Below are 19,234 nucleotides of genomic sequence, written 5' to 3' on the forward strand. Positions count from 1 at the left end.
AAGCTTATAACAGCTACATAAAGGTCTAACATGCCACAGAAATGAGTGTCTTGGGATGGCATAGGGGTTAATGTTTGATCCTAGAGTGAGCTCTGAAATGTAGTTTTCTTCAATGGTTTGCTCAAGTCATTAATAAGGTACAAAATGAAATACTTTTCACTAGTGCTTCACTGGTTATCAGTAACCCATAAGCCTTGTTTTGCTGGCTGCTTACTGGTGCATTTAATAAAATAAAGATCACTCAGTGGTGCCGTGGGCAGCATGCAAGGTGATAGCCATATTTGCTTACTGTAAATACAAGAGAAAATCACACACAAACCGGCTGTAGTTTTGACAAGTATTAAGATCCCTCTTTACATCTGTACTTCTGTACCAAAGTGCAATTAGTTTTCCTCGCACAAGGATTTCTGTTTATCTTATTCTGCTTGATTACTTGAGTATAATCACACCATTTGCTTCATTGCTCCTGGTAGTAAGCTCCAGTTTTAAAAGGGGAGGATGCTTGTGTGTAAATTTACAGGATTCTGCTGTAAGACTCTTTGATTTATGTATCTAAGACAGTGTTTTTAAATTTTTGTTCTTTTAATTTTCTTTTCACAAGGTTTGATTCATATTCGGCAAATTCCTCGGCTTAATAACTTGATTTATGATGTATCCGATGTCAAAGACTTAGCTTTTAAATTAAAAAGGAAGCTATTCACCATTGAGGTAAGAGAGAATTTTTATATTTTAGTTCATGGTCTTGAGGTTAAATAGTCTATGCGTGTGTGTGTATATATATATGTCTGTGTGTACACATATATACATACACACATATATATGTATGTGGGTGTGTGTATATGTATGTATGTATGTATATATTTTTTACTTTAATGAAATTCTTAGAAAGTGTTTCCTGCTAATATTTTTATGTTCTTTTGGTGTAACAAAAAAATGTTAGACTATCTTATTTTTCCTCTTTTAATGGCATATCATTAGAGTATAGCAAAAATGACTTTGTTTTCAATATTGTTTGAAGTAAGCTCCAAACTTCTATGATAAGTATGGCATGCGTATTTCCAAGGCTTTCAAAACATATTTAATTAAATGTTAATGAGCTGTGCTTATTTGTGTGTGGAATGTGAATGCTACCCACAGTTGTGTATGGCTAAGAAAAGAGGATCCTTACCTATATTCTAAAAGCAGTTTTCTTTACTATTAATGAAATCACCTTTCCACTTTCCATGCTGAACAAAACAAAGTAAAATTTACACCAATGTCTTTATGTAAATTTTCTACAAAACTTAAACTTTTTTGTGACCTTTATGCAAGCAATACTGACAGAAAGTAGTAGTATGAAAGATTTATTTCACCTTAATCTTGCTAAAGACCAAATGAACATAGCACTATTAAGCAATTAGAGTTGATGTATTTATTAACGAAATAAATGCTCAGGGAGAGATGGCTTTTGGGTGATGTGATAGTTATCAGTATAGTCCGTGCAATTTTTTTTAACAAAGACATAAAACAGCCAAGCAGCCTTGACAAACCATTTTGTTTAATCTCTTTTCAAATGAAAAGCTCTTAAGCAGGCCACTTGTCTTAACTGCTTGAAACCATAAAAAGAGAGAATTGCCACCAATAAATTAGCATATTTTTAACTTCATCACCAAATGATGGTCAATGTGGCTTGGCACTGCTTTGGTGTTTGGGACTTCACCCTTAAGTGACCACTTTGGCCCTTTTTTGACCCTCTGCCCTCTTTAGCTGGCCACTTGATAAGGTAACTTAATGGTTCTCTCTCTTTTTCTCTTTCCCTTCACATTTGCAAGTAGCACTAACCTATAAATCATTGTAAGGGCCCTATCCAGTGACAAATTAATGTGCCCTCCTCCTAATTAATGGTCATCAATGTCCTTAATTATCTAATCCTATTGAGAGCAGTTAATAGTTAATCAGGCAGCCAGTTCTTCAAGCAGGCCATCTCTGCAGGAGTGTTAGAAGTTTCTCATCTGGGGATGCGCCCTTCAAAAGCCACTTAGAGCCAAGAGAACGAGAGTGTAGAAATACTGATTCTTGAGCTAATTTGCCTTAGTTCTCAAAAGAAACCATTGAAATGGAACCCAACACTGTAATTGTTCAAACTTTCTTTCAGTTTTTCTGATAGAATACTGAGAACTTTACCATTATTATTTACCAATATTCAGCAACATTTTGCTGAAAAATTTTAGAGGGATAAAGTTATAGTTAGTGTCACAAGGAAAGCATGCCTCATCATTTTCTTTTAAGTTGAATTTATATTTTTAATGAAAGATGTAAATTGTTTTTTTTTTTTTCCTCCATATGACATCTCTCTTCCAAGATGAGTATTCTGACAACCAGGTCTAAGGTTTCAGGTCTATCATCATACAAACTAAGCAAGCAGATTCCCTGGTGAAAAAAAATATTGTACCTAGAGAAAAATGTAGCACTGTAGTGTGAATCATGTTCTCTCTGTCTCTATCTCTGTCTGTCTCTGTCTCTCCCACTCCCTCTCCCTCTCCATCTCTGTCTCACACACACATATATAACACATACATGAACACACATTTGGTCTTATATTGGGGATGAAGGATAGAAATAGAAGACCTTAATAATGTCAAGTGGAACTTCTCCTTTGATAAATTTAGGTTCCAATAGTGACTACACTTTACCATTGGAGCTGATGTAAGATCTTTTATAAACCACATAGGTTTCTGTTCCACTTCCTCTCTTCTATTCCCAACATTCTAAACCAAGAACAATTAGAATTGATCACCCTGTGGCTTGGAAGCAATATTTGAAAACAAAACACAAATAGATGGTTGGTTTTTAAAAAGTTAATATTTAATACAGGTGATCAAATCCTTTACCTTTTTTGACTTATAACCTAATCAATAAGGTATTTTTATACATAGAAAGGTAGGTAAAACACATTCCAAATAATTTATTTACCAATGCCATAAAATTCAATTTGGTGATTAGAAAAAATATGAATTAAAGAATGAAACAAACCTAATAGATGCATATATAGATATAAGTATAATAGGATAAAATCATGTGGTTCACATAAGATTAAATAATTTAAATATAGCATTTTACCTTCTAAAATGCATTCTCAAACAGATAGCAAGTTTTTGGTGATATATTATAGAGATTGGAAGGAAGAGGATTCCTTTATTAAGGGAAAAATTATCTATCAAGTGATATTGTTTTCATATGTACAACAAATGGTTTTTTTAAAACTGCTCTGATACTAAAAAAAATGAATAAAATGTATACTCTACTAATCTGTGAAGTGTGAGACTATAATACAGCAGGCATTGAATCTGTGTTTTACTTTCAGAAGGGAAGCGTAGTTTAGCAGGTAAAGCAGAAATAAGTTTTCTGATTCCACACAGGTAGATTTCTTACATGTTGGAATTTACTATGGTCACATGGTCTCAAAAGTTGGCATGGTTGAAAACAAGGGGCAAAAGAAATAGGAAAATGCCTATTTTCTATTTTCTATTTTTCTATTTTCTATTTTCTATTTTAGGGTACCCTTTCTTTGATTTATTAAATGCCCAATTTTTATATGAAAACTGATTTTTTTTTTTGGCCTAACTAACAGCCACCAAGGACCTCCCACAAGCAGAGCAATTTTAGCCAGCAGTCTTAAATTTCTTTGAATGATTTGGAAAAGGCAAAAGAATATTTCTTTCTTCTTAAATGTGTATTATTCAGACTCAAGTGGAAACATTCATCTAATCATAGTAAATTTTTACTAATAGTATTCATCAGCTATGAAGCTCTATAAATTAGCCCCTCTACAAAAACCATAGCAGAATCACATCTATAGTAATGACACTAATATCCTGCATGCATTCTGGGTAAGCAGAAGAGAAAATTTAAGGTTGATTAAGTATGACTTCAGGTTTAAAACAATAGCTTTCCAATTCTTTGAAAATTCATAATCCTTGTAAACTGTACATAACTCTCTAGCATATTTGATTAACCATGACATACTACTTCTTTCTTGGCCTTACCACATAACCTTTATTCAATCATAGTAAGATTTACTAACCCTTTATTGTATACCAGGACTTCTAGTGGCTTATTTATACTTTCCATATAGTAATTAAACATTTTATAACGAAAGGTTTTACTATGAAACTGTCTTTTTCATCTTCATATCTATCCCAGAATTAAGCACAGAGCTGTACACTTAACAGGTATAAAATCTTTGCTGAAATATATGTATAGAGATAAGTTGTGGCGTTTGAAAAATTGTCCAAATAGTACAGCTATAAATACAATATAAGCTCCATTGATCAAGTGACCTATAAATACGACCTTCTCCATTAAGTTCTGTAAGAAATATAATTTGGGTGCAATAGCTTCACTTCTAAGCTGAAATAACTACTTAGACTTGTATTTTTTTCAGTTTCTGTAATTTTTCCCTCTCTATTGTTGGGATGATCATTAACCAGTTTTTTTTTCTTTATATTAGTAATTATGATGTAATTATAATTCCTAAACTAGTAAGATTTGGCCGAATTTGCGATTCATTGTGACTTCATTTCCATTTAATTTAGTGACCTCATAACAGCAGCATTTTTACTTGCACTTAATAATATTTTGCTATTGTGATTTTCTGTAGTTCAGCTTGATCATATTTTAACACATTCTAATAATCTGATTTTCTAACATAAATAGTAATAGCACGTTATCACATTAGTTACAGTCTCTATATTAAAGTTATTACCAACAGAGTTTCTGCTTTGGTAATGGCACAGTTTTCCAGCTATAAGATTCAGTGTTAATTTCAGGTCAGAAAGTATGATTACTGGGTTACACTGAAATATACAAAAGGCATACACCATTCACTACAAATTTTCAAAATAAGGATAAACAATACTTACATAGGCTTTAATTGGTCCAAAAATAGTAATTTTCATAAATAGTATATTTATGTGAGTCTTGCACCCTGCATGAATACTGAGAGCCCAGAAAATTGAAGTAAATTAAGACAGTCTCAAGACTGTCTTTAATTTTTCCCCCAGTTCCAAATACAGGACTCCAATACCTCCCCAGTCATTAAGAACTTTTTCTCACAGAAGAATTGATTAACCGGTGTTTATTAAGTAACAACTATTTTTGATGCACTTACTTAGAAAATTCATTCTTTAAGTATTAACACCAAAATATTAGATGCCATAAGTATAAATTAGTTTTATATAGTACTATAATATATGTAATGTGATTCAGTAGAATTATTTGAAATTTTTACATATTGGAAAAACATAAACTCTTGCAAACTACAAGGATATCAGTCACTTTGACAATGCTGGACAATGTAGAGTTGCATGGTATCTTTGGTCCTGGGTTTCCTTACTTGCCAAATTTTGTATCAATAGGCTTTTCAGTTTTAAATGGGAAATAGAAAGGTGACTGTTTAGTATACCTAGAACTAAAGGGGAGAGATGGTTGACTTATTTGTCAGTTAATAATTATGTCACTAAAATAAAAAATGGAAACATAAATGTCTGCCTCAAGAGCATTAAGTTGTAGCATGATGAGCCATGTAGTCCAATACGCCTTTTCTGATAATGATGCCCTCCACAAATATTGAAATGCTCAGTTCCCAGATAGATTGCAGTTAGCAAAAGAAAATCAAAGTGTAACATAGGCCTCTGTTCATATAGACCAAATCACTTATCAAAAGCAAATTCAAATGAGCATTTTTTAACAACGGAAATGTCATTTTCTCCATGTTTACATCTCAATATATTCATTATATTACCATCACTGTATTTACACTTTAATTCCCAAGTAATGTAAACATACAGTATGGTCATATAGATTTCACAGACTCTCAAGAAGTTGGTAATACTGTGCTCTTACATATCTCACATGGCATAGTGAGCCTATCAAAAGTGCATACCACCTTAAGGGGAACACAGTTTTGAGACTGTCTAATCCTATTTCTTCCCACATTGGAATCTTAATTAGAAGAGATAAGGAAAAAAAAAACATCATTTAACTAAATTATTGTCTTGAATCTGTAGCAAAAGGTATAATCCGCAATTGGGCCAATTAGTGAACCCCATAGTTAGCTCTGCTGCAGCGAACAATTTGATTAGATCTGACACCATCCTAGTTCTCACTGTTGTTTTGCCAGGTATGATGGTCAGACTTCAAAGAGCTTGAGGCATCAGCAGGGCAAGGTTTGGAGGCCAGCTTAGGTCCGGTTGTTAATCTCTCTGCTAAAACCACAGCAGCTCTCACACAAAACAAGCTTACACGACACAATCATGCGGTATTAAAAGTTAGGGTTGAGTCATGCCAATTTGCCTTTGATTTTTTGATGATTGACCATAGATGGCTACATGACTAGACACACGCTAAAAGTATACTGACTAGGGAAGTTCCCAAATATTTGAAGTATTTTTTAACTTCCTACATAAACGTTGGGAAAGCTTATCCCCTCTCTGATCAAACTTCCAAAGTGATAGTACTATATCAGGGGGAAAATGAATACCTCTTACAGGCAGCCTGACTCCCAAACTTTTCACTTACCACTTCATGAAAATTAGTGTTTACGTTAATAATTCCTTAAGGAGAGTGTAAAAGGAAATTGTTTCTAAGTGGTGAGCTTTTTAAAAATCTATTAAGCACATTGAAAGAAAACATTTTTTCCTGAGTCATTTATGTTCACTGACAATTTTTCTGAAGTTTCTTTATAATTATTTTCCACTTAAATGTTGAGTAAAGTGCCCTTCCAGTATGTGATTGCATAAGTGTTCTTTTCTCTGCATTCTGATTTGTTGGAATATTGCAGTAATAGTGACATGTTTCCATTCTGAGAAAAGCCTAAGGCTGCTTTAGTATTATTCCGAATGATTGAAGCTGCCATCTTGCTGACTTTCCCTTAGGCAGCATAAGGCCTGTTTGCTTTTGTGTTCATTTCACATGCTTCCTGTGACTTGGGCTGGCAGAACATCATTGCTTCATTTGGCAAGGAAGAGTAAATTCATGTTTAGCTATTACGTATCTTAAAGTTTCTGTATGGTCATCAGCAACTGAAATATTATATTTATATTTTGTTACATTAAGTGAATCCTGTTTCTTTGAGAAGTATTTTTAAATTAATCTTATGACACCTTGACTGTGAATAATTTTTATGTACAAATGGTCATTTTATAAATTGAACTTAGAGTCTAATATTTCACATTGCACTTATTTTTATACCAATTCTACTACATTTTAGTCAGGAAATATAATTAGCAAGACTGTGGCACAAAGCAAAAGTCTAATGTTTAGAATCTTGCCAAATAGTCTTCAGCCCATGAATCTGTTAAAGATCCTGTGGTATCCATAGTATAGTAATCTCACAGTTGAGACCAGGATAGTACAGATTCAGCATCGTCTAAGGATGAAAAGAGAGAAAAAAAAATGCTTCTTTCCTAAATTTTGCAGATACAGACATTTATTTATGTATTGCAATGCTTTAAGGATTTTCTTAAAGCATTTGTAGAAGTGGTGTAGCAGAACTCACCCAGTTAATATGGTACTCCCTAAAACACTTTCTCCCACGATGTGCTGTTCATGGTGTCTAAGGAAAATAGAAACACAGGAAACAGAAAATGATGACAAATCATGGCTGTCCCATTTCATCAGCTAGACGGTAAGAACATATATTTTACCAATATAACCTCCAAGGTGCCTGGAAGAGTAATAACAGATTATAGAGCTTAATAAATATGGTATTTATGAGCTTTGTGATTATTGTAGGTAGCTTTGGGAATAATTTTATACCCAAAATATCTTTAGTCCTTCCTCAATGTCTTTGCCACCAAAAGTCCAGAATGTTCATCCCTCCATATGTTCGTGGCTTTTTCTTGTCATTGGATTGCAGATTAAATATCTGAATCTCCTTAGAGAGGTCTTCCCTCACTGGCCCATCTGAAGTATTCACTCGGTTATCTACTGTCCTACACCCTATTTTAATTCTCAATGTAACATGTATTACTATAGTTGATTATCAGTTAATTTGTTCTTTTTCAACTACTCAGCTTTATTTGCTGTAAACTTCACAAGATTAGGGACATCGTTTTTTTCTGTGGCTAAATCCTGAGTACATACAGTAGGTGTTCCATAAATATTTGTTAAATTGTTAAAGTACTATTTTTAAAGTAACTCATGTCTACCACAGTGTATTTTAAAACATATATTTGGGGAGTGCCTGGGTGGCTTCATCGGTTAAGTGTCAGAGTCTTGATTCGGCTCCGGTCTTGATCTCACAGTTCATGATATCGAGACCCACATCAGGCTCCGCACTGACAGCACTGAACCTGCTTGGGATTCTCTTTCTCCCTCTATGCCCCTCCCTTGCTTGCTATCTCTTTCTAAAGATAAATAAACTTTAAAAGACACAATGGGTATCTCATTTGTTCTCGGCATTGTGTTCAGTGCTTTCACATACACTACCATATTTAATCTTATTTGATACTCACAGGAACTCTTGCTATAGGCATTATTACATACATTTTTTTTATTGTTTATTTATTTTTGAGAAAGAGCTCAAGTGGGAGAGGGGCAGACAGAGAGAGGGACAGAGGATCTGAAGTGGGCTCTGTGCTGACAGCAGAGAGCCTGATGGAGGGCTTGAACACACCAACTGTGAGATCATGACCTAAGCCGAAGTCAGATGCTTAACCAACTGAGCCACCCAGATGCCCCAACACACATTTTAATGTGAGGAAATATAAGGAGTTAGGTAACCTTCCCAAAGTCATAGAGCTAGGATTAAATCCAGAACTTATAACTCCATGTATAGAATTACACTGGAAAGTTAACATGTTCAGGAGCTCTGTTAATTATTATTGATTTAAAAATAAAAAGTTTTATTGAGTGTTTAACAGCTTGGGACTATTGCAAGTGCTTTATAGCCATTACCTCAGAGATCTCACAACTACTGATACCATTATTACCTACATTTTACAAGTGAGGAAATTTAAGGTTCAAAGAGATCAAGTAACCTAACCTATCCAAAGTCAGAGTTAATAACTGAAAGAAATAACACTGATTCTAAAGCCTGGGCTCCTAAACACCGACTACTCACCACACCACAAGATGTACTCTCACATCTCATCATGCATGAGGCAGAAAGCCTCTGCCCGGAGACATAAAAAAGAACAAACTTCAAAAATACACACACACGCATTGATATATAATCTGTTAAAATTCAAGTCAAAAATTCTTGTGTTCCTAGTAAGCATATCTACTCTATTTTTATTATAAATACCTTATAAAATTCAGATTGGATTAATCATAGCTTCTCCCTTATATAACATTAGGATTGTGAGAGTGTTCTTTCCTTATTTTTTTACTGACTTCTTGTATTTGGTAGGTATGGTTTTTTAATAAAAAATTAATTTGCAAAAGACATAAAGCCATTCCCTAAAATGCTAACCACTTCTGTAGGATTTCTAGATTTTAGGTGAGGAAAGTATTCCATACAAAGAAACGTGGCTCCCTTGTTTCAGTCCACTATTTTGATATGGTTCAAAAGTATCCCAAATTTAATTATAATAATATAGTATAATTAAGTTCACTTAAGTTCTACAGTTAGATATTTTTGCAAATATTAACTTGCTCATAGTTGCCATGTTGTTATAGCTTATATCTTTTAATTATTTTACGTATGTTATCTTTGAAGCCTCAAAAATTATTTGTGAGACAATTAAATTACATACAACTTACAAGGTAGTAAGGTACCAAATTCAGTTTTTCAAATTTCTAGTTTTTGCCTCCTTTTGATTTATCATAGCTGATTCTAATAAAGGTTTGATACATTCTTATTGATACCTACTTCTTTTTCTGTTGCATATGTTTTATTTATTGGAAGTCCTTTGAATACCACCTTTAAGCAAAATTAGCAGTAAATCTTATGATTGTGAATTTTTTTATTTATCAATATTACTGACAAGGTTTCCTACAGTTTAATAGAAGAAATTGTGTTCCTCATTAAGGAAAGATGAGATTACATATAAGTGATTAGTTTTTAAAAGGTAGAACATGGGGGACCATAATAAATAATTAAGAGAAACTAGGGTGGAATGGAAATGCCTTTCCCCAAAAATCTAGTAAAGCAGTCCTCTTATTTAAGTGGAAATTAAAGTTTCATCAGAGTTATTACTGTCACAACTCCATGCCACAGTGGACATTTCATAGAGCAGCCAGTTCAGGTTCTTTGTATCCGGTACAGTTCTCGTAAAGTTCCCTGAACTGTTGTGTCAGGTGCCGTCAAGTCAACCCGCCATTGTTGTAGAGAATCAGACTAAATCATTTTATCATGAGCCTTCCAGAAATAAGAAACTTAATATGAATGGCTCAATGAAATGGAGTATTTGGTTTCAATATTTTGTAAGACTGTCAAAAATATATTGCACTCCTTCAGAAATTTCTGAGTAAATCAGTTGAAATATCTAACCCTATACGTTATTGCAATTTTGTTTTAAGTATCATTACTCAACATACATAACTTCTGGAAGGTATTTGAGTATTTGGCTCTGCTTTCTTGGATATATGATTCTTCCCTAAACATTTCAAAGTTGTAAAATATCCAGGTATATAATTATTTAGTAGAAAGAGGGAAGAGGTGTCTTGTACTAAAATTAAAATTTCCTGTTATAAAATGAAACTAGTAACAAGTTTGAAATAACTGTTTTTGTTTCCAAAGGCTATTTATTAAAAACAAGGTTGTATTTGACTACATTTGTAATAACTTAATGAATTGTTTATGGAAGTTCTAAATATTTAATTCTTACATGATTGGAAAAGCAGCTTATCTTTCTCATCAATAGTCATCTAAAAGGCATTATTATGGTGTAGACTTAGATAAATGCCTCAAGCTTTTTTTATGTATATATTTTGACGGGAAGAGGGGTTGTGATATTTCTGCTCAACAACCTAAGAAGTGTTTTACCAACTTATACTGTAGCTATGGTGTGGCATTGAAAACCCTTGTAACAAAAAGCCTCTTGGTGCAATTAAAGGTCACTTGTACATATTGTAACAGGCTACTCATTTACAAGATCTTTGTTAAGGGTCAGTGCTATAGCATGAAATGGATTGCCCTTGTTGAGCCTGTAAATAAATGGGTCAACTTATCTTGTATTCAGTGGACAAAGAGAAAAGCTAGCACAATACTAGTTTATTAATATTTTTACAAACAAATTGCTAAAATGTTGGGCAAAACCAAATGCACTAGTACTATATTCTTGACATAATTATAGAAAATTATTAGAATATATAGCTACAGTTTTTAAGGAAAACCGCTCATACACACACACACACACACACACACACACACACACACACATACACACCCCACTTAAATATATGGATCACGTCCAGATATAGAAAAATAGCACAATGGTAGCCTTTAAATGTTCTTTACCATAAAACTAGCATGTTTCAACATAGCTAAGATGTATATACTCCATTTTTTCTGTATTGAAGTTCAGAATTTGTAAGGGATAAGTATGAAAAGTAATCAAACTGGACAGTGATTTATTTTCATTATTTTTCATAGCCTTTCCAATGCTTTGAGAGAAACAAATGGTGGTGCAGATAAAGTATTAGTAATGATCTGTACTGAATGAATTCACTCACTTGATTTTTCAATAAATTAAAACTTTAGGATGAAAATAAAACTAATGATGAAAAGAAAATATTTTGTACCTTCTAGTAGTTTTTACACATTTAGATTCTATGTTATATGTAAACACACATACATATACATATACATGAGGTATAAGTCATTTTTTGTTGTCAAAATCAAATTGTTAAAAGTATACTAATGAAATAAATTTATACCGCACTTTCTAGGATCCTTCCATGTGAAATTGACCTTTTAGATACATGGCTCTACACCACTAATTATTTAGATACATGGCTCTACACCCCTAATACATGGCTCTACACCCCTAAGCACAGTGAAACATCATGATCATACTTAAGCATCTGTTGTAAAATATTGAAGCTTTGGGAAAATGTGGTTCACTTAGAGGTATAAATGCTTTAAACTTACCTCTGTTTTACTTATCATCATATCCCCTCTTACTAGTTCAGTGCCTGATCACGTGGATACTCAAAAATAGTGAATGAATGAATGAACAAATGAATGTCCTCTTGATAGTGCCCAAAACATATTAGAGAGTGTGACTATGAAATCTCACCATTTCAGACTATATGGAGTAGTCTGATAATGCTAATACAGTTTTCATTAATAGTTAATATACTTCTAAGGTTTTGCATAAGTAAAATAACCTTCAAAAAATATCAGCTGATCCATTGGCAACAACATGAATGGACGGATAAGAGATTATGTTAGGTGAAGTAAGTCAGAGAAAGTCAAATACTGTATGATTTCACTTATATGTGGAATCTAAAAAACAACAAGTGAATAAACAAAACAAAATATAAACAGACTCATAGAAACAAGAAATAAACTTTGGGTTATCAGAAAAGGGAGGATTGGGGGAGGCAGGAGAAATAGGTGAAGGGGATTAAGAAGTACAGACTTCCAGTTATAAACTAAATAAGTCATGCAGATGTAGTGTACCGCATAGAAACATAGTCACTAATATATCAACTTTGTATGATGACAGATGGTAACTAGACTTATAGGGCTTATTTCATAATGTATAAAAATATTGAATCACTATGATGTACACCTGAAACTAATAAAATATTGTATGTCAATCATACTTCAATAAAAACTTATTTCAAAATCAGCTAATAGTATAATGAACCATTATTGCTGAAATAAAGTTGAGTGGTACTCTTCAAAAATATCAGATAGGAAATTAGGAAATCTATAATGTTTAGTTACCAAAAAGTGATTGGTGTTCCATATGATTCATTATTTCCTTATTTTCATTTTATTGCCATTTGAAAATTGTTTTGAATGCTTCATCTTAAAAGATTTTATAATAAATTGTCTAAGTTTGTAAAAGCCTTCCAGAGCTGACAGAAGTCAGTTCTGATTGTTGGGTTTAAAATACCTATACCTTCTAACCCCCTTTGACCTATTAATTGCCTGTTAACATGCCTGATATTCTCAGGCCAGTAAAGTGGATTTTGTTGCCTATATGTTTTTCTGGCTTTTAGCAGAAAGATATTACAAAAGATTTGTGAGACTTAGGAATTAGGCATGAAATAATTATGTGCAATGGAATTTCAATACAAGATTTTGGTTAAATTCAGATTTAAATACATATTAGTAATGAAGCAACTAATATCACTTCCATAATAACAGAAATCATCAGAACTATCATTATTGAAAAATCATCCCGCTGACCTCTTTGTGCACATGGAGCTGACAAGTCCCAATCTAATTCTTTAGTTTGGCTTCTTAAGAATTTCCTCCTGGGAAACATTCTGGCCCAGATAGAAATTTAAGGACAATTATATTCAGAAGAAAAGCTTTATAGTGCATAATTTATAAATGAATGCATTTCCTTCATGGGTCCCATTGACTTAATGTGTTATTTAGTCAAGAAATAGAAAGATATTTTGGAAATGTGATCTGCTCTTCATAGTGCCATAAATATGAGCCATTTGCTTTAGCACTCAAATATTATAACATTGGCATCATTTTATTGGAAGGATTCTTACAGTTTGGTTCATGTAAAATTAGACAAGTAAAAGACAATAGTAAACCAACTTTGCCCTTGATGCTTTAAAGCATGAGGTTCATAAACTATGACCTGTGGGCCAAAATCACCCTCACCATTTTTAAAAATAAAATTTTATTGGAACACAGCCGCCAGGCCTAGTTGTTTATGAATCGTCTATGGCTGCTTTCATGCTACATCACTAAGCCGACATCTTATGGCATGCAAGGCCAAAAATATTTACTGTCTGGTCATTTACACAGAAAGTTGGCTATAAATAGGAGCCACTATTTTAGAAGACTACATACGTTAAAGAAAATTTACTGAAGGAATTGTCAGTTAGAGGACATGATTAATAATGTTAAAATTAAGCTTTATCTGAGTAATAATAAGTTCATATAATCACCTGATGTTTAGTTTGCACATCTTGAATTAATAATGCAGGTATGTCTCTTTAAGAAAATACCTAGATTTCTTAAAATGCTAAAATCAGAACGGAGCTTAAAGTACTTCAAAGCCAGCTTCTTATTGTATGCACATATTTTCTCACCCAGCCTCTCTTCATGGGGAACCCACTTTCTTAGACTCACCCCATTTTACTCTCTACCAACTACAGTTGTTAGAAAATTCTTTCAGATGCTAAAGCAACTTCCCACCCATTAGTACTAATTCAGCCTTCTGAAGCCATACATTAATTGCTATTTTGTAGATAATATAACTGGATTCCTAATAAACACCTAATATATGAGGAACAATTATAGTGTATGTGTATATCTTATTTTTCCCTAGATTTTTTATTTCTTTTATAAAACACAAAATTAACCATTTTATGCTATTTATTATACACTTAATTTAGAATCTTAATCATGAAGCCCATATAATTTTTAGAATATCCTAAAAAGGAACCTCTTCTCTTTTTCTTTAAAATAAAGCATTAATTAGAAATATGAAAGTATGTCTTGAATTCTCAAGTAAAAAAGGCTTCATGAAGTACAGGTCCATACCTGTAATACTTTTAAATATTAGAAGTCGGTATTTTTGTTTTTAGCATGTTTGAACTCACAAATGAGCTTCAGATGATTAAAAGTGAGAAATGAATATGATTTTTCACTGAATATGATTTTTCACGTTTATTGCAACCTATTTAAGATATTTTACCAGAGATAAGTTAATCAGAATGTAATATTAAACTTTTGATGACTGAGTAAGAAGCATAAGGATATATTTCTAACAGGTTTTGATTTTATCAGCAGAAGTATACCAAAGAAAGATTAGCTGCTAATTATCCACACTATCTAGCATGTGTAATTGATAGCCAAATTAAAACAGAATGTTTAAGCGGCCACTCTGGATCAAGAAGTCTTGCTTATTTTTTACTTTTTTTTTTTTTTTTTTTTTTTTACTGCAGGAATTTCTTAGGTAAGGAAATAAGACCATATTAAAGTTTCAAATATAAATATATTATTACAAGTAATTTGGGGGCTGGTCAGATTACTTTTAAGCTATAGGAGACTTGAGTTGCCATTTTAGTTAGAAAATTTAAACATGTGAGGACAGCGTTAATCAAAATTACTTTTACGTAATGCATATTATTATTTTTTAAATAGTTATATGAAGATTAAGCCTTTGGCATTTGCAAGTTGTTTTAAAATTAGATAAAACCAATTCTTTTCAAAGGTGTTTATAATGTAGAATAGAAAAGAAGATGGCATGAAACCACACAAAAAGGACTCAACTTAGTGTTTTCAGCCTAATAAAAATGTTGTAAAAATACTTGTAAGCTTGAAAATCACACTAGCTATTCTTGTTTCAAATTCTGTTTAATATATTGTTCTGTATGATTTTATAATAAACAGATTACTCCTTGAACAGGAATTAAGAATAAAGCTGCCAGGAAGGGGTTTTGTTGTCAGAGTAGTTCCCGCCTCATGTTTTGTAAGAGATTTCATGGTCCCATTGTAAAGAGTAGATGATTTAAAACGTGTTCCCAAGATAAACTTTCCCATTGTCATTAATGAGGATGGATAATACTGAGTGACAAGTGCATTAGGAATGACACAGAAAGAGCTGTTAGATTTGTCAGAGCATATCACTTCAGGCAGTGACACTTGAGGACATTCTTTTTGTGGATATTCAGTTGGGTGGGGGGGTTGATTTAAAGATACCAAAGTTTGTGTTTGCTAATAGAATGATGTATTTTACAATTTATAAATATATATTTTCCAGTGTTTAGAAAATATTTGGAAGGTTCTTTAGATTAAGTTCCTCCACATACTAAGTTTATACCCTTACTATATCCTGATTTCTTTCTTAAAAAGTCATCAAATTATGTAACATTTAAATGTTAATATATTTCCACAAAAGTGATTTTTCTTTTAAAAAGTCTTCTTGGAATATTCAACTGAAGGGAAGAGAGTAAAAATTACATAAATTTGTAAGAAGTATCTTAATCCTGTGTATAAGAGAGGACTCTTTATTCTGCATCACGATGAGAATAAAGATTTTGAAATAAGATAATACATGTAATTTATATTGTCTTTCTAAAAATATATTACTTTAGAGGAACATGTTTTAAATATTAATGAGCAATTAATAATGTATGAGCTTCCTGGTTTTTAAAGTGTTTCCAAACTATAATATGCCTCTCGATTTCGATTTTGAACATGCAATTGGTCACTTTTTCGCCTTGATTCATCTTTCGTGCTGCCAACCAAATTTTGTCTCTGTATACCTTTTTGACACTAATAATGACTGAGTCTCTGTTCATTTGAGTTCAAGATTTCCCAAGCGGCAGTTTGGGACTAGGATAAACTATCTATCATGATTGCATACCACTAATCTGTCTCAACCAAACCACCCTATGACTGAAATTATATTTGACAGTTCACCTCTTCTTGATGAGCCTGAGGTGAACATAGCTACGGACCATCCCTGGGAGGACATGGCAGCTAGTCCATATGCTAGAAAAGGTCCTTTTATTTGTGAAACAAGACTTAAACTATGCCTGTAACAGAAGGGTGATATTTCATTTTCTCTCTCTAATTTTTCCAGTTTTCATTAGGAGAGCTTTTATACTACAAAAATGTTTTTACCCAAAAATGTTTGGGAGACATTTTCTGCTGTTATAAGTACTACCTAGAGGTTAGCTTCATTGTTGTTAGGAAATCATAGTCCTTTTAAAAAATATTTGTGCTTTCTAGAATGTTCTCTTATCTATATACCACAATTGTCGAAAATCAAATATTTTCTATTAGTGTTTTGACTCTTACCAGAATTTACCAGTTCTTGAACCATCTCAGTAAATTTTTATATTACAAAAAAGTGTTTTTTAAGAAGGGTTTAATTATCTCATTTTAACATAAGAATATTTTTCAAAATAAATTTCAAGTTTATTTTAAAGGTTAAAATTTATTTTGAAGATTTATTTGGAACAATAAATTGAACACTGTAACAGGAAATACTTTAATTTTTTTTATAAAGATTCCTTATGTAGACTTTAAAATAAACCTACTGCTTTATATTCTTTCTGTGAAACTTCTTCCTTTGGAATCAGAAATTATCAAATATTTTGAGATAATGGACAAGGAGATGTTAAAGCACTTACTATTAACATCTTGGAGAAATGAGAAATCTGAAGTAATTTTCAAGAATGTATATATAGAGGGTTTAATCATAAGGGTAATTTTAACAACCAACATGGAGAACCAAGTGAATGTGAGATTTAACTTGTAAAAGAAAAGATTGAGGTTATTTAAACAAAGGCACTTGGATATTAAAGTGGTTTTTCAAAGACCACATTTAGGAGCTTGTTATAAAATGGTATCTTTTTTAACCTGTCCTTGATTCTTGAAATGTGATTCTATTTAAAGATATTCAAATGGCATGAAAAGTTTGGTTCATGTTAGCTCATCAGAGCAATTACTTAACAAGTGTATTACTAACTGTCCTTTAGTTTTAATTAAAGTTTATTATAACCTTGGAAGGATTCCTTTTAATAAGGGCAATATTTTCTCTAATTTCTTCTCATTTCAATAATTTATCTAATACAGTCTACACAGAGCCTTTCTAAAGTAACTAATGTCAACCATCAACTTTATTCGGAAATTTTTTTTAGTTTTTTTTAATGTGTACTTATTTTTGAGAGAGAGAGAGCGTGAGCAGGTGAGGGGCAGAGAGAGAGGGATACAAAGAATCTGAAGCAGGCTCCAGGCTCTGAGCTGTCAGCACAGAGCCTGACTCAGGGATCGAACTCACAAACCATGAGATCACGACCTGAGCCAAAGTCAGAAGCTTAACCCTTTGAGCCACCCAGGCGCCCCTATTTGGAAATTTATGCCAATTAATTTCCTAGTATCACAGATAATTATTTAGTCAATATAGTAAGTGAAACAATCATATCTTTAATGCAATATAAATAAATTTTAACAAATTTAATCTTCTTTAATTTTTATTATTTTCTACACTATTTTTATTTCAACTAATATAATGGTTACCAGTGAGCCACGTAAGATTTTGGTAACACCCAGAATAAGTATCCTGAAAAAAGTATCAAAATAAACTATATATTTCCACATTTTTAATTTCAACTATATAATTTTTACTAGTGAGCTGCATAATATGCTTTAATGATGTATTTCTGAAGAAAAGGAAGCACTATCAAAGTAAATTAGTAAACTATATATTTTTTATTTCAAAGCAGTAAAATGAAAAAAGTCTAACTTATACACTAATTCTAATGGTAGGCAGCTTTAATTTTATGCTAAATTTTAACTTAGGCAGTAAAAGCTGTGATCCATTCATCTTATCATACTCAGTTACTCCTCCCATCTAATTATATGATCATTAAATGTACTTTTTTATTATAGGATGCATCTGCATATTTTTTTAAATAAAATTACTTCCATTTTTCCCACAAGCATCTATTTTCTAATCAGAAGAGTTGATACTACATTGCTTTGCAGTAAATATTCAAAAATGTAAAAATGGTAATTATTGAATAGTTATGATCTGAAAATGTAATTGCTTCATTTGGAAAGCAGAATGGTTATTTTAAATTTAGAAAATAAGTGGATTAAAATGATGTTTTGTGTAATATTTAAATAATTATGCTTTTTGTTTTGAGTTTTAATATAACCTTTCTTTAATATTTTAAAAAATATACTTATATGCCTAAGCATAGTACACCATGAATTTTATGAAACATATGACAAAAGAAAGTAAAATGGTCATTCCTTTGGGTAAATGTTACATAAAATTATCATGAGAAAAGTCTTAACACCATCAAATAAGACAAAATTATTGTGCCTTCAGACTGTTTTTAATAAAATGATTGGCAACATTCAAGTCACTTTTTTGTATCAAGAAGGAATAATTCTTTCCCACTAAAATAATTCATTCCTCATCTTTGCTTTAAAAGTTGGGATGAAATTTACTTTGGTACCGTGTGTGTGTGTGTGTGTGTGTGTGTGTGTGTGTGTGTGTGTGTAAGAGTCCCATAGAGAGAAGTATAAATTCTGTCAGATTTTTTAACATCTTGACCTACAATGAAATGTTTGTTATTTCACTATAAT

General features: G+C 32.1%; 1 protein-coding gene across 4 annotated transcripts in view; it reads left to right on the plus strand.

Moving 5' to 3' along the window:
- ELP4 (elongator acetyltransferase complex subunit 4) overlaps positions 1 to 19,234 on the plus strand; it is a 246,800-nt gene that overhangs the window by 118,985 nt on the left and 108,581 nt on the right. For all 4 annotated transcript variants that reach the window (XM_023239673.2, XM_045039094.1, XM_045039093.1 and 1 more), the window contains exon 9: positions 602 to 708. In XM_023239673.2, the coding sequence (XP_023095441.1) occupies positions 602 to 708 (107 nt within the window). The remainder of the gene's footprint in view (positions 1 to 601; positions 709 to 19,234) is intronic.

Source organism: Felis catus, chromosome D1 (assembly GCF_018350175.1).
Source record: "Felis catus isolate Fca126 chromosome D1, F.catus_Fca126_mat1.0, whole genome shotgun sequence".
NCBI classification, from domain to species: Eukaryota; Metazoa; Chordata; class Mammalia; order Carnivora; family Felidae; genus Felis; species Felis catus.